General features: G+C 40.7%; 7 protein-coding genes across 7 annotated transcripts; 4 read left to right on the top strand and 3 right to left on the bottom strand.

The window, feature by feature from the left end:
- Positions 1 to 193: 193 nt before the first annotated feature.
- RTG2 (Rtg2p) lies at positions 194 to 1,972 on the bottom strand (the record flags this gene model as incomplete). Its single annotated transcript, XM_037290459.1, has 1 exon — positions 194 to 1,972. One exon carries the CDS (start codon positions 1,970 to 1,972, stop codon positions 194 to 196), a length of 1,779 nt encoding a protein of 592 aa, XP_037146354.1.
- Positions 1,973 to 2,106: 134 nt separating this feature from the next.
- HFM1 (DNA helicase) lies at positions 2,107 to 5,817 on the bottom strand (the record flags this gene model as incomplete). Its single annotated transcript, XM_037290458.1, has 2 exons — positions 2,107 to 5,672; positions 5,766 to 5,817. The coding sequence occupies 2 exons, from the start codon at positions 5,815 to 5,817 to the stop codon at positions 2,107 to 2,109; spliced, it is 3,618 nt and encodes a 1,205-aa protein (XP_037146353.1).
- Positions 5,818 to 6,069: 252 nt separating this feature from the next.
- RMR1 (Rmr1p) lies at positions 6,070 to 6,900 on the top strand (the record flags this gene model as incomplete). The annotated part of the gene is made up of 1 exon (XM_037290457.1): positions 6,070 to 6,900. One exon carries the CDS (start codon positions 6,070 to 6,072, stop codon positions 6,898 to 6,900), a length of 831 nt encoding a protein of 276 aa, XP_037146352.1.
- Positions 6,901 to 7,947: 1,047 nt separating this feature from the next.
- RET2 (coatomer subunit delta) lies at positions 7,948 to 9,543 on the top strand (the record flags this gene model as incomplete). The annotated part of the gene is made up of 1 exon (XM_037290456.1): positions 7,948 to 9,543. One exon carries the CDS (start codon positions 7,948 to 7,950, stop codon positions 9,541 to 9,543), a length of 1,596 nt encoding a protein of 531 aa, XP_037146351.1.
- A 277-nt stretch (positions 9,544 to 9,820) lies between these two features.
- Positions 9,821 to 10,618, top strand: PRE4 (proteasome core particle subunit beta 7; the record flags this gene model as incomplete). Its single annotated transcript, XM_037290455.1, has 1 exon — positions 9,821 to 10,618. One exon carries the CDS (start codon positions 9,821 to 9,823, stop codon positions 10,616 to 10,618), a length of 798 nt encoding a protein of 265 aa, XP_037146350.1.
- Positions 10,619 to 11,183: 565 nt separating this feature from the next.
- PDE1 (3',5'-cyclic-nucleotide phosphodiesterase PDE1) lies at positions 11,184 to 12,287 on the top strand (the record flags this gene model as incomplete). The annotated part of the gene is made up of 1 exon (XM_037290454.1): positions 11,184 to 12,287. The coding sequence occupies one exon, from the start codon at positions 11,184 to 11,186 to the stop codon at positions 12,285 to 12,287; it is 1,104 nt and encodes a 367-aa protein (XP_037146349.1).
- A 168-nt stretch (positions 12,288 to 12,455) lies between these two features.
- On the bottom strand, positions 12,456 to 12,854 carry KGD4 (alpha-ketoglutarate dehydrogenase subunit KGD4; the record flags this gene model as incomplete). Its single annotated transcript, XM_037290453.1, has 1 exon — positions 12,456 to 12,854. The coding sequence occupies one exon, from the start codon at positions 12,852 to 12,854 to the stop codon at positions 12,456 to 12,458; it is 399 nt and encodes a 132-aa protein (XP_037146348.1).
- Positions 12,855 to 13,135: the final 281 nt, after the last annotated feature.

Below are 13,135 nucleotides of genomic sequence, written 5' to 3'. Positions count from 1 at the left end.
TGCACAATCAATCCTCTATGCCTGGATTGTTGATAGGATCTTGTTAGGTTCAAATGGTGGCAAATAATATGTACAGAAACCCTTCCAAATCTTTAAAGGAACATCGTTACATACGAAACATCACTTATATAGTAGCTGAATATAAATTCATGTGACAATGATCAAGGGCTGCTATCCATTGCTATACATGTCTTCATTGTCCCTCGTAGAACTGCACACTAATCTTGACTTTCTCTGAGCTACCACGAGAAAGTTTTCTTATCTTCTTCTGCAAGGTTATGATTCTGGAACGAACTGACGCACTTGTTTTTAAATCATCTTTGCTAATTTTCACCACGACTTCAAACTCACGCTTTGCACGGTTTGCGCTGTTGACATTGGCATCATTTGATTGAGCGGAGAGTGCTTCATCAATTGTCAAGCTTGTCAACTGATCTGTAGGTTCATCTTTCTCTAAGATACAGAAATTGAAGACGCCATCTCTTAAATTTCCTCCCGGATGAACACCACAAATGACGTACATGATAGTACCAATATATTTAGTCCACCATATTATTCTTTTCCTTTCAAGCTTATTTCCATCACGCATGACTATTTCTTCCAGGGAGCGCATATATTGTTCTTCAACTTCTGGTATATCTCCGCCCCATCTGCTACAGAGAGCAATCCCAACGAGTGCTCTAGCCCTATGGGATAAACCATGACATCCAGCAATAATGCCGGTTGTGGCGACATGCAAGGCAGCGGTCGGTTGCAATTCCTTTGGGTAGGAGGCATGAACAAACGCCAGATTACAGAGAGCGGGAGCAATTCTCTTGAACGTAATCTCTGGCACTTCTCCTTCAGGAATCGCCTCTTTCAACAATTGCAAATATTTGTCTGCTAAGAGTGGAGCGTAGGGCCTTGATGCAATAATCAAAGGGTCCTGAGCACGGATTTCTCTTGGTAAAATAGAATAAAGTGTACCTTCTCTAACACCTCCCTCGCTGAAATGCACTGTTTTCACTTGCGGTAGAGAATCGAAGGCTGCACTCATGAGTAAACCGACAGCAGGAAGTTGCGATGCTCTTCTGTCGGACACCTTAAAAGTCTTGCGGTCTTTCAAACCTGGCCTTTTGCCCTTTAAAAACAAATAGTCACACATAGCAGAAAATTCTTCATAAGAGCACGAAAATCCATTGATGATTGTTTGAATTGGATAATCTGTGGAACGCGAGAGAAGCAGGTGACCCATGCCTCTTAAGCCGCCACCGCAAGTGTATAAGTCAAATCCACCCTTTTCCTTTGCCTCTAGTAGCATCTCTTCCGGTATTCCGATCGTCTCCATCGCCCTGCCATATGCCTCCTTAATCTCCAAAAACAACGCCCTTTTATCTTCTAATTTCATCCTACGAGAGAGGGCTCCTGCACCATACGGTAGCGATACTGGATTTGCTGACTGAGTAATTTCGCCATTAATACATTTGATCCAAGAGATCTGTGTACTGCCTCCACCTAAATCCATATATAGACCGCTTACCATATTGAATGATGAAATTACACCATACGCGCCTATTCTGCCTTCATCTTCCCTCTTCAGTAGCTCCACCTGCCAGCCAGTAGAATCATATATCGCATCGACGAAAACTTGAGAATTCAAAGCTTCTCTAGTAGCCTCCGTTGCTACTACTCTTACGCTCGATTCTGGAACACCAAAATCTTCACATATAAGCTTAAATCTCTTCATGGCCGCACATATTTCTTTGATAGTTTCAGAGGGGATTGGAGCTTTCTCTAAAGAGTTTGCAGCATATTGAACTTCGAAAAGAGAAATTCCAACTCTGTCCTTGAAAACACAAGGCATTATCCTCGCATGATGCGTTGCCTTCGAGGATATGCTGAATCTTATACCATTGGAGCCAATATCAACCACACCGCACAAGTTTCTCGATACAACCTCCGTCTCCTCATCATTATCTGAAATTGCTGACATTGAGAAGCGATCTACCTTATCAATTGATTGGTAAAAAATAACGTTTGACGCCAATTGAATTGCAGTATTCGGGTAGTGTTGTCGTTTATTTGGCTAACGAAAGATGGTTCTTTAGTCTTCACGCCGGTTATTAGTCAAGGTGTCGAAATGATAAAATCCGTCCGCAAATAACGTATTACATGATTGTATTTATTGAACATGTATATCATAGCTAAATGTATTTTATTTAGTTCAGTTGGAATCTGCATCAGGATCGAGAAACCTTGGTTCATGATCCTCCTTCCACTTTGTAGCCCATCCTCAGTGACAGAAAAGGCGGCTAAACTCACCGAGCGTTTTCGACATGTTTGTGACGTAGGAGGGGAGCTATCTTGATTGATAGCCGGTCGCATCAAAGAACGATAGTGCGCCGGTGGATTACACTTTTCTAGCTTTTGTGCGCAGTGCACGCTAGACTCGATCTGGATAGTGCGTAGCTGTTCCTTCTCTACGTCGTTCGGAGAGCTAAGGGAAAAGGATTTGATACCTGTCTGGTCGACATGATGTGATTGCAATGGCAAAATTGAGATGAGGTCACAATATTGTCTTTTTAGCTTGGTCTTGGGAATGATTCGTTTGGTTTGGAGCGAAGAATATCGATCACGTAAGCATTTTTCGGAAATGCCTTCTTTGCAGCACAGGTGTTGGCAGCGACTTTTGTCTTTACAAATGTGATGACATTCATAATTTCCATTTGCCAAAATTTTGCGTGGGTTTGGGCTATTTGATTCTGATATTTCGGGATGTTTACTGCTCTTTTCATCTGAAAAATAGTTGATCAAGCTGTCATCGGATGTCATGCTGGATGCATCGAGTTCATCGCTGTTGGGATGAAACAAGCAGCTCTCCAGCGTCACATGTCTTCTCTTGGAAGAAAGAGCTTTCACAGATTCAACAGGTAGTTCTTTAGCTCCAAAAAATATTGTTTTACCTATTCCTGCTACCTCTGAGCAATTTATGGTGAATTCTACTGCATCATTTTCGGAGGACATACGCACCGGAACTGTAAAACTTGTAGGCGCTCTCAAATATGCCAGATTCATTCTTTTAAAATCTAGCATACTACCAGATGTTTTGAAAGCTTCGAAATCGATCGAGAGATTACGACCATGCCAAATTGAGGACTTGAATTCTGCGCAAACCTCTAGTTTGAACACGCAATCGACTGTTGTGCCTGAAACCGAACAGCTTTTCAATTTACATTCGAGATGTAAAATGGGCAAAAGTTTGGCATCTTCTTTTATTATCGCTCCATTTCCAATACCCAGACCCAAGTAACATTCAATCTGCTGGTTCTTGAGCTTCCTAACATCATCTATCGATCGGATACCATTTGAAATGAATTTGAAGACAGATGCCGGCCCAATTGACTTCAGTTGCCTCAGAGCCATACCAGAATCTTCCCAGCAGCTCCCGTATATAGATCTAATCAGAAATAGAGTATTTTTGAGAGAAATACCATCCCGCTTTTCGACCAAAATATCCACAAAACATTTCAAAAGACGAAAACAATATCTCAAAACCAGCATTTTATCATGCACCATTGTTTGATGCATTTCGTATACGCCGCTAGTGTTAGGGTATTCCAGACCACCCAATTCATACTGTATTAACAACGATATTTTTTGATTGGTCTTATCTATGATCTGCTTTTGCTTCTTTCTCGTAAGGAAAGGGTACCTCAGAAAAGGCGATGAGTTGAGCTCTCTGTAAAGCCTTTTTTCTTTATGCCTCATTTTCATTTCAGCAAATTCTTTAGCAGAACTTAACAACCTTAACACTCCTTCAACATCAAGCGATTTCTCGGCTGTAAGAAATACAAGCATTGTTTCAAATAAAACACAATGCCGGCTCATCGCATATCCATAGGCTGTGCAAGTCAGGTTTCCTTTTCTCTGCTTAATTATTCCGTGCCTCGTCAAACTATCTAGTGAACTAAGCAAAAAGTCTGAAAGCTGTGAGTCACACTTTGCTCCATTCCTAAAAAGATCTATGACTTCTTTGTACTTGTAGGGATTTCTTTTTAGTCTCACATAAAAGAAAGTGTTCCTTAGCCATGAAACAGCGGTCTCTAAAGAATATATTGTTCCGAGGCAAATTTCGGCTGCCAAATGTTCAATAAGATCTAAATGAAGCGAACTTTCCAGTGATTCGGTCCCATGTAACATCTTTTCGTATACACTTGACATTTTCGTTTCTGTCATGATGACAGCACATCCCTCACTCTCAAACTGTGGGCGTCCTGCGCGCCCGATCATCTGAAGAACATCCAGTTGCGAGTACTCCTGAAACATCGAGGAGGCCCACATGCGTGTTCCCTTTATGACTACCAAGTAGGCCGGCAAATTGACCCCCATCGCAAGTGTAGACGTTGAGCATAATATTTTCACATTACCGTCTAGAAATGCTTGCTCTATCGCACCTCTATCATCTGTTGAAAGTCCTGCATGATGATAAGCGACACCTTCTTTGAAACACTCGAACAAGTTGTGATCTCTAATTCGGCACCCAGAACTGCATTGTTGCTGCGTTAGTAATTTTGGGCAGTTTCGTATGATAAATTTTGCAGTGGACACAGTGGACGCTCTTGTTGGACAAAAAATCAAGACTGATCTTTGATCACTATGTTTTCTCAAAATTTCACTCAAACGTAGGTTGTATAACGAATCATACTGAAATTCGTTCTGGTTTGGGAAGGAATATCCATATACGTGTTTTTTCAAATCAATTTGTCTATACGTATCGTCGAAAGACAATACTTTCGTACTCTTGTTTTCAGCCTGGGAATTTAACCATTCCGAGACGTCTTCGATGTTTGGAATTGTGGCGCTTACTGCAATAATTCTGATGATTGCACAAAGTGTATTCATTCTTGTAAGCACCACTTCCAAAGTTGCTCCTCTTTTTTCTCTGAGGATATGAACCTCATCAACTAATACTAACTTGACATGACCAAAAAGGTTACCGTAGTCCTTCCACTTTCTAGTTAAAAGATCTAATTTTTCGGGCGTCGTAATAATAATGTTGCATTTTTTAATATTTTCCGTCTCTAGGTAAGAGGTATCGCCTGTCAACATTCCTACGCTAAGATTCAAGAAGGATGGGCCCCATCCTTTAAATCTTTCACAACAGAGCGACTTTATAGGTGCAATGTATAGAATTTTGATTTCTTCTATCGTGTCCTTGAAGCTATTTATCAAATGCAGAATGGCCAGCTCAAATAGAACAGTTTTTCCTGATCCTGTTGGAGCTGATACTACGCAGTTATCATCTCCATCGTAAAGTACAGGAAATGCCTCCGTCTGCATCCGATTGAATCTTTGAAATGAGAATGTATTGCGAAAAAAATCAGGCAGGATATCTATATTAAGACACATGTTTTTAGCAGCCATTTGTTTGCTAGCCAAACGTTTTTTCTTTTTGATAGGTGTGAAGGATTTACTAGAATCAAACGATGTATTATTAGTAACATATGAATTGTTGGACAGCAGAGACATTTTTCGTTCGTCAAGCAAATCACTTATATCGTCCTCCCCGTTGAATGGGTCATTGTCGTCGTCATCTATTATGGCATTGTAACTCAAGCCTATATTGAACGTTGCGCGGCTATTAACATGTTTATTCTTAGACTCAACTGAATCTTTCACGAACAGATTTTGAACTCAGTATGAATGTTAGTCTATGCTGTCGGTAAGTTATTATCGGCCAAAGGGTATCTGTACTATGTGCGTGGGACAAATAGTTGGTAGCCTACCATCTGCCACATATTTCGATAGAGATTTCAACTCTCGTGGATTTTTTGCCATAGCTGCAAGTTTTTTGGAGAGCTTGAGACAAATCTACTTGCTACCCAAAGCTGAAAAGAATTATCCCTCTTGCCGCTCAGAACTAGCTGCGAGACTAATTTTATGTGCTCTTTATAACTGGTGTTCTTTTCAAACAAAATACTACACGCGGCTCTTCCAAGAGGCAACAAGCCGAAAAGTATACTTCAAATAAGGATAGCCTTTACATATTTTCTGATAAAAAACAATGTACGTCTGTTTGAACTAAACACGATGGAGAACGACGTTAGCGTGTCGCTAGTCGATCAAGATGTGGATGAGGATTTATTAGAATACGATGAGGGGAAAAATGAATCAAGTAATTACGATGATGGCGGTAGAAACGGTTTAGTGAATGTCGTGTCTGAAGATGATATTCGTAAAGCTGCCGAGGTCCTTTTGCAAAAACCTTCACCCAAGGTTTTTTTGAAATACCATGAGGACACCTTTTTTCTTTTCGATTGCAATAATGATCCTGATAATAATGAAGATGAAGAGGTAATTCCCATCATATTGGAAGACCCTAAGGAAATTCATCAAAACTTCACTAACTTGTTCGTTTCGATACGCCATTTTTTAGAAAGTTATTATGGTAAGCTTGCCTTCATGTCGAAAGAAATACTCTTCGACATACCATCTCTCGATATAAAGCTTTGCGAAGATAACGTCTACAATAGCCAAATTACATTCAATGATATTCACACAATTTTCAGCATTCTAAAGGAGAGGTCTGATGCTGAATCAGAGACTGAGGTGCCACCTTTTCTGGAAGCTCTGATCACGACAAGAACACGCTTTGTTTCTCGCTACAACGCTCTTGTGGAGCTCGCTCAAAGCAGCGGTACATTCAAAAATATACAGCCATTTAGCAATGACAAGACGCATCCTTTGATATTAGATGATGGAGTTGGTGCACCTGAAAGTCAAGTGATCATAATGAGCGTAGATGACGAGAATGTGCCAATGCAAGATGTTGAGCTAGCAGAAACGCGCACAACAGGTCAGGATTCGGATGAATTGCTCGAAATAGTGGAGAACGAATCTGAGACTATTGAGAGGAAATGATTTCTCATCGATGTGAGTAGATTTCTTTGGCTGAATTTGTCTATCATTAGGTCTGTAATACTGAGTTTCCGGACCTTACAACACATGAAACTTTCGTCGGAAAAATAGGCGGTTTGAAGTTTGTATCAGCGCTCAAACTATATGCAACAATTTGCAATTTGATGAAGTTCTAGCAGATTCACGAATGGCTAAGCTACACGATATGTCTCAAGTAACGTCTAAAACATAAAGAACATCTTCATTCCAAAAAATTTGCCTAGCACATATTGAGAAGTTCTGTCAACAGAATAAGTAACCTGCAGGAGCTCGTGAATTCTTCACCTCAAAATAGTGAGGACTCTCTTTTTGTACAAAGACTAAACAGCAGACTGGAATTAGTGCTAGAAGATCCCCTTCGTCAGCTGCATCTGTGCCGGAAGTTTGAGTACCCTCTTTTAGCACACTAGAGAAAAGCATATATCCTTGAGCAAGGAGAGCAAAGCTGAATTGTTTTTTTTGACCAAGTTATGATAATAAGAGGAGTAAGCAAAATACGATCGAGGGGGGTATCACACCATGATTCCGAAATTATTACGTAAAGAAGTGAGTATTCTTGATAGAAATCAGTAACTTATACTACAACAAGCATCACATTAGCATCGAAAAGACAAAGCGCTCGATTAGAGTATAGTTTTAACGAGAACTAGCCTTGTGTCGCGATCCCAGAGGATCTTTCTGGACTCAAAAAATTCTGTAAAATCACAAAGGGCCAATTCACGGTAATTTCCAATTTTGTGGTAGGAAGATCAATATAACGATGACCTAGGATATGCTTGTCCTATGCGGTAGGTAGGCAGTCCAGGTCTATTTACATTAGGAGTAGTGCTATACGATGTATAATTAATATTTTCACCCTCGAGTAGGGTAACAATTTCTGTGAAAAACACGATTGACAACACGGTAGGTTATAATAGGAACCTGTATTTGCATAGGGTGGGAAACTGAAAGCTGATAGGAGCTAATTGGGCATTCTAGGCTTGTGAACTTCAGGTCTTTTCTTTCGGAAAAATGGTTGTTTTAGCCGCTTCAATTACAACACGCGCAGGAAAGGCTATCTTGTCCAGACAATTCAGGGAGATCACTAAAGATCGTGTATTGGAGTTACTTTCAAACTTTCAAAGTCTGGTGGCCAATCTCTCTTCTGAGCACACCTTTGTTGAGGACGAGCATGTGAGATATGTTTATAAACCATTTGACGACTATTACATCATTTTAATCACCAATCGCCAATCCAATATCATCCAGGATCTGTCTACACTGAATCTATTCGCCCAAACTGTCAACAGTACTTTGAACAGTTATGAGGAATCTGAAATGTATGATAATGCTTTTGAAATATTGAGCTCCTTCGATGAGATCGTTGTCATGGGGTACAAGGAAAACTTGTCAATCACTCAAGTTAACACGTACCTGTCAATGGAATCGCACGAAGAGAGAATTCAAGAAATCATCGAGCGTAACAAAGAATTCGAAGCTACCGAGGAGAGAAAGCGTCGTGCAAAGGAAATTGCAAGGAGAGAACAGGAGAGAAAAATGGGAATTAATCCAACTGACTTCAGTGTCCCAGTTTCGAACTTTACACCTGGCAATGATCCGAATATCGCAAATGCATATAACAGTTATTACAGTCATGCTTCGCCTGCAGCCCAAGAGTCATACTTAAAATCTCAAGCACCAATTGAAGATTTGAGCGGACGAGCAGGGGAAGGACACGGTAGTAGAGGTATGAAATTAGGAGGTAACTCTAGGAGAAATATTGTCAAACCTTCTCGTCCGGCTGTGTCCTCCGCATCAAGACCGCAGGAACCAGATGAAAATGTGCCTGATAATAATGGTATTTTGATTCTAATAAAAGAGACTGTTAATGCAGAAATAACAAGAGACGGTGCTATCTCATCTTCTGAACTAAAGGGTGTCCTTGAGCTTCGTATTAACGATCGTGAATTGGCACATGCCAAATTAAAGTTGAATGACTCTGTTCAAGTAAAAGATCGCTCATTACAATTTAAGACACACCCCAATATTGATAAGAACGCGTTCCTGTCAACGAAGGTGATCGGCTTAAGAGACAGCGAAAAAGCGTTCCCATCTAATGATAAAAGTCTTGGTGTGCTTAGATGGCGCAAAGTGGGTAGTGCTGATGATAAGACATTGGTGCCTCTGGATATTTCAACCTGGGTCTCTCCTTCCAACGAACAAGAAGGTGTGTTTGAAGTGACTGTAGAGTATGAAGTCAATCCCGATTATGAACAGCCTATTGAAGAAATATTATTTACAATTCCTGTTTACACCGAGAATTGTTCTATAAACACCGAGAATAATGAATCTAATGCATGCATCATTTCCATTGATGAAGAATTGGGTATTAGTATAAAAGTTGATCCAATTTCTCCTGGATCTTCAGGTGTCTTTGGATTTAATATCGAATCGGGCGATGAAGACGCACTGTTCCCATTGAACATTGACTTTGCACACACTGAAAGCAACGGCAAAAGTATTACTGGCATGGGAATCAACAATGTCATCAGTTCCAGGGAAGAAGATAGAGCTTTGCCCTATGATATCATAACCTCGTTGAAGAGTGAAGAGTATGTCGTTGTCTAGTTAATTAGTATTTACAAAATAAAACGCTGAGCTGATAACAAATTCGAATAGGAACTCAAGTAGAAGCATTCAAGATTCAGAGTATCATCAATTCGCTCTGTATTATATTTATAGGGTTACCCGGACCTACCGAGCTTTAGTATCCTTTAATAGAGATATTGAATTACTTAGTAATTAGTGATATATAATTATTCTGTTCGCCACCCTAACTGATACACGCTCCACTTCTTCAACGGAACTGCCGTTAAGAGTATTATATTACTAGATAGTCTTTGAAATGAATCACGATCCTTTCCATTGGGGTAGACCTTCCGATGAGCAGTATGGAGCTTACAATAATACAATTGCCAACGCCTCCCCATATCCAAAAATGAATACTCAACAACCAATTGTAACTGGTACTTCTGTAATTTCAATGCAGTATGACAACGGTGTCATAATTGCGGCAGATAACCTTGGATCATACGGCTCTCTGCTACGTTTTAATGATATAGAAAGGTTGATTTGCGTGGGCAAGAATACTGTTGTTGGTATTTCTGGAGATATTTCCGATATGCAGCATATTGAACGTCTCCTTGATGAGATGGAAATGGAGAACAACTACGATAATTCATGCGCTGACGACGAAGAGTCTCTGAGACCCAGTTACGTGTTCGAGTACTTGGCAGCAGTAATGTATCAGCGCAGGTCTAAAATGAATCCGCTGTGGAATGCGCTGATCGTTGCCGGTGTAGAAGAGGGCAAACAGTTTTTGAGATACGTTAATCTACTCGGTGTTACATATTCTTCTCCTACTCTAGCGACTGGATTCGGTGCACATTTAGCCGTGCCACTGTTGAGAAGGGTTGTTGATCATGAATCCGACATTGAAAAGACAAACTTAGAGACTGCTGAAAAGACTATAGTCGAGTGTATGAAAGTGCTGTACTACAGAGATGCACGCTCCTCCAGAAAATACTCGCTGGCAATTATCGACAACGATAAAGGTCTAATTTTCAAGAAGAACCAGGAAGTGAGTGAGATGGTGTGGGGTTTTGCAAAAGATATACGCGGTTACGGAACACAGACTGTATAGAATTTTACGTAGTTATAAAAGCTCATCGTTGCGCTAAGCATTAAGCTGTTTACTTCTTGGACTACAGCCATGCAAGGGGGCAAGAAATGCGTTGCACCGTAACCAAGTCCGCAATCCGCCATGCTGAAGCTGTAAAAACTCCTATTACCGACAACTCAATTCGTTAAGATCCATTGCCGTCATGGAGTAATAATGTTCCTTTTCATATGTAATGCTTAACGTTTCAGACCAAGTGCTCCAGATTAAACATGCTGGTCCATTTTTTCTTTTTCTTGTCTGCAAAGCGCTTTCCACGCTACCGATACTCACTACAAAAAAGCAGGGACACTTGAATTAAAAAGCATCGATGCAAATAGTTAAGGTCGCCTCAACATGTACTTTTATAAGCAGTTCAACTGGGTATATTTGTGAGTATACATGACCTTTTCTCTTGAAAAAAGGCCGATATCGAATAAGAAGGGGTGTAAAACCATTAAATGACAGTTTGATCACAGATCGTGAAAAAATTACAAAAGCGTATTTTCAATAATCAATCTTTTTTCTTGCGGGGTGAGAGATCTAAGGCATGTACAGCTTTGAACTTACAATCCTTGGAGCTTCTGGAGGTCCCGAAGGCGGAGTAACACAGTGCTTCATGGTACGACCAAGTGGAACTAGAGGTGTGGAATCTATCTGCGTCGATGGCGGTGCTGGCGCGGGTCAAATAACTCGTATGATAGCGCGATATGGACCGTACGCTAATCCGGATATGGTGGAAAGTTTTTATGCCAACGACGTTGAACCAGCGGCCAAGTTCTTTGATGCATATAGTAATATGGAGTTTGGACTACCGAGTCACATCACAACATATCTAGAAAATAAAGAGGGTTTATGCAATACCCGAATGAAGGCAATAGAAATATATAATGGAATCAAAGAATATTATGTTACACATGCCCATTTGGATCACATTTCGGAGATGGTTTTGAATTCACCATTAGCATATGAAGACAACCCTTCACTTGCATCAAAAAAAATATGGGGATTGGACTTTACAGTGGAAGCACTTAAAAAGCATCTATTCAACGATCTTGTGTGGCCTGATTTGGTAAGCGACAACGAGAGATTCCAGTTAGGCACTTTGAAGGATCTGAAAAGTCATCGATGTTCAGTTTTCCCACAGTGGGACATAATACCGCTGCAAGTCAATCATGGTCACGGCGCAGTTCTGACGATGAAGCGTGTCTACAGCACCGTCTATCTGTTTCGCGATAGGGAAACCAAAAATTGTCTGCTTGTGTGCGGCGATATAGAAGCAGATTTTTCGCTTGGAGCTGAGAAAAGTCTGTTTTGCAGACTCTTGAAGTACATTGCTGGTCATGTGGACCAGGGCAAACTCAGAGGAATAGTTATCGAGTGCTCTAGCTCTATGTCAACAGATGAAAGTCAACTCTATGGGCACCTTTCGCCTGTACATCTGGTTGATGCTTTAGTGCGTCTTCAGAATATGTATGCTGGCAAGGATTCACTGAAGGGACTTGAAGTGATAATATCGCATGTGAAAAGAGTCAGCGCCAGGCTAGACCCAAGATTGACGATTTTAGATGAGATAAGAGAGCAAGCGCTACTCAAAGGTCTCGAGGGTATCATATTTTCAATGGCCGTTCACGGTTTCACTTTCCATCTTTAAAAAGGCTATCTAACTAGCTTCAAAGCTGTGTTCACATCTGCTACGTCTGACAGAGTACATCTAATATTCATAAAAGCTTGCGTGAAATAATAAAAGTAATTATATAAATAATAATAACAACGATAATAGTAATAACAGTAGATCGAAGACGTATGCCCGGTGAGGTCATCACAAGGCGCCACCGTTATTGATCGTCTCCGATTCCAATTCACCTATAGGCTTGAATCTAAATCTCGCAGGTAACTGTGAAATTGAGCTGACTTCATTATCTTTCAGCGGCCTATGAACAAAATCGTACTGCGATTTTGAGGCACCCGCCGAAACGCTCTTTGAGGACTTGACTTTCTGGGGCCTATTAGCGTTCTTATAAGGAATCACTTCAAATGGTCTTTGATTCCTCAAGAATTCAGACACCGGAACACAGTCCTTCGAACCAGGTAGCAAACCCCCCAAAGAGCATGGATGCGCTTTAATAGCTCCGGAATGCTCAATAATAGGGTGCTTACCACCAACAAACTTGATCATCGGTGTGTATGCCCTTGCCAATTTCGTCACTGTGGGCCTCATCTTTTCCTTGGTCTCTCTTATTTCAAGGGAAACAGCTTCCTTTCCTGACTCCGTTAGAGATTTCGTCACAGAAGGTTTAAAGAAACCAGTCACTGATTTTGCTATGCGCCCGATAAAAGTAATTTTGAAAAATGTTTAAAGATGCTGTTAAAACACGCTTAGTTCAGTCCACTGGTCTGACCTTAATGCTCTTGCAGATCGCCTTTTAATCGTTCGCCGCTGCTTCCGTGTTCTTGTCCTTGCGTCTGCAAATCTTTCCCAAGGTTCAAATCTTCAAATCA

The sequence above is a fragment of the Zygotorulaspora mrakii genome, chromosome 7 (assembly GCF_013402915.1).
Source record: "Zygotorulaspora mrakii chromosome 7, complete sequence".
In the NCBI taxonomy this organism is placed as follows: domain Eukaryota; kingdom Fungi; phylum Ascomycota; class Saccharomycetes; order Saccharomycetales; family Saccharomycetaceae; genus Zygotorulaspora; species Zygotorulaspora mrakii.
The sequence above is the reverse complement of the archived record's forward strand: the minus strand, read 5'-3'. Positions and strand labels throughout refer to the sequence as shown.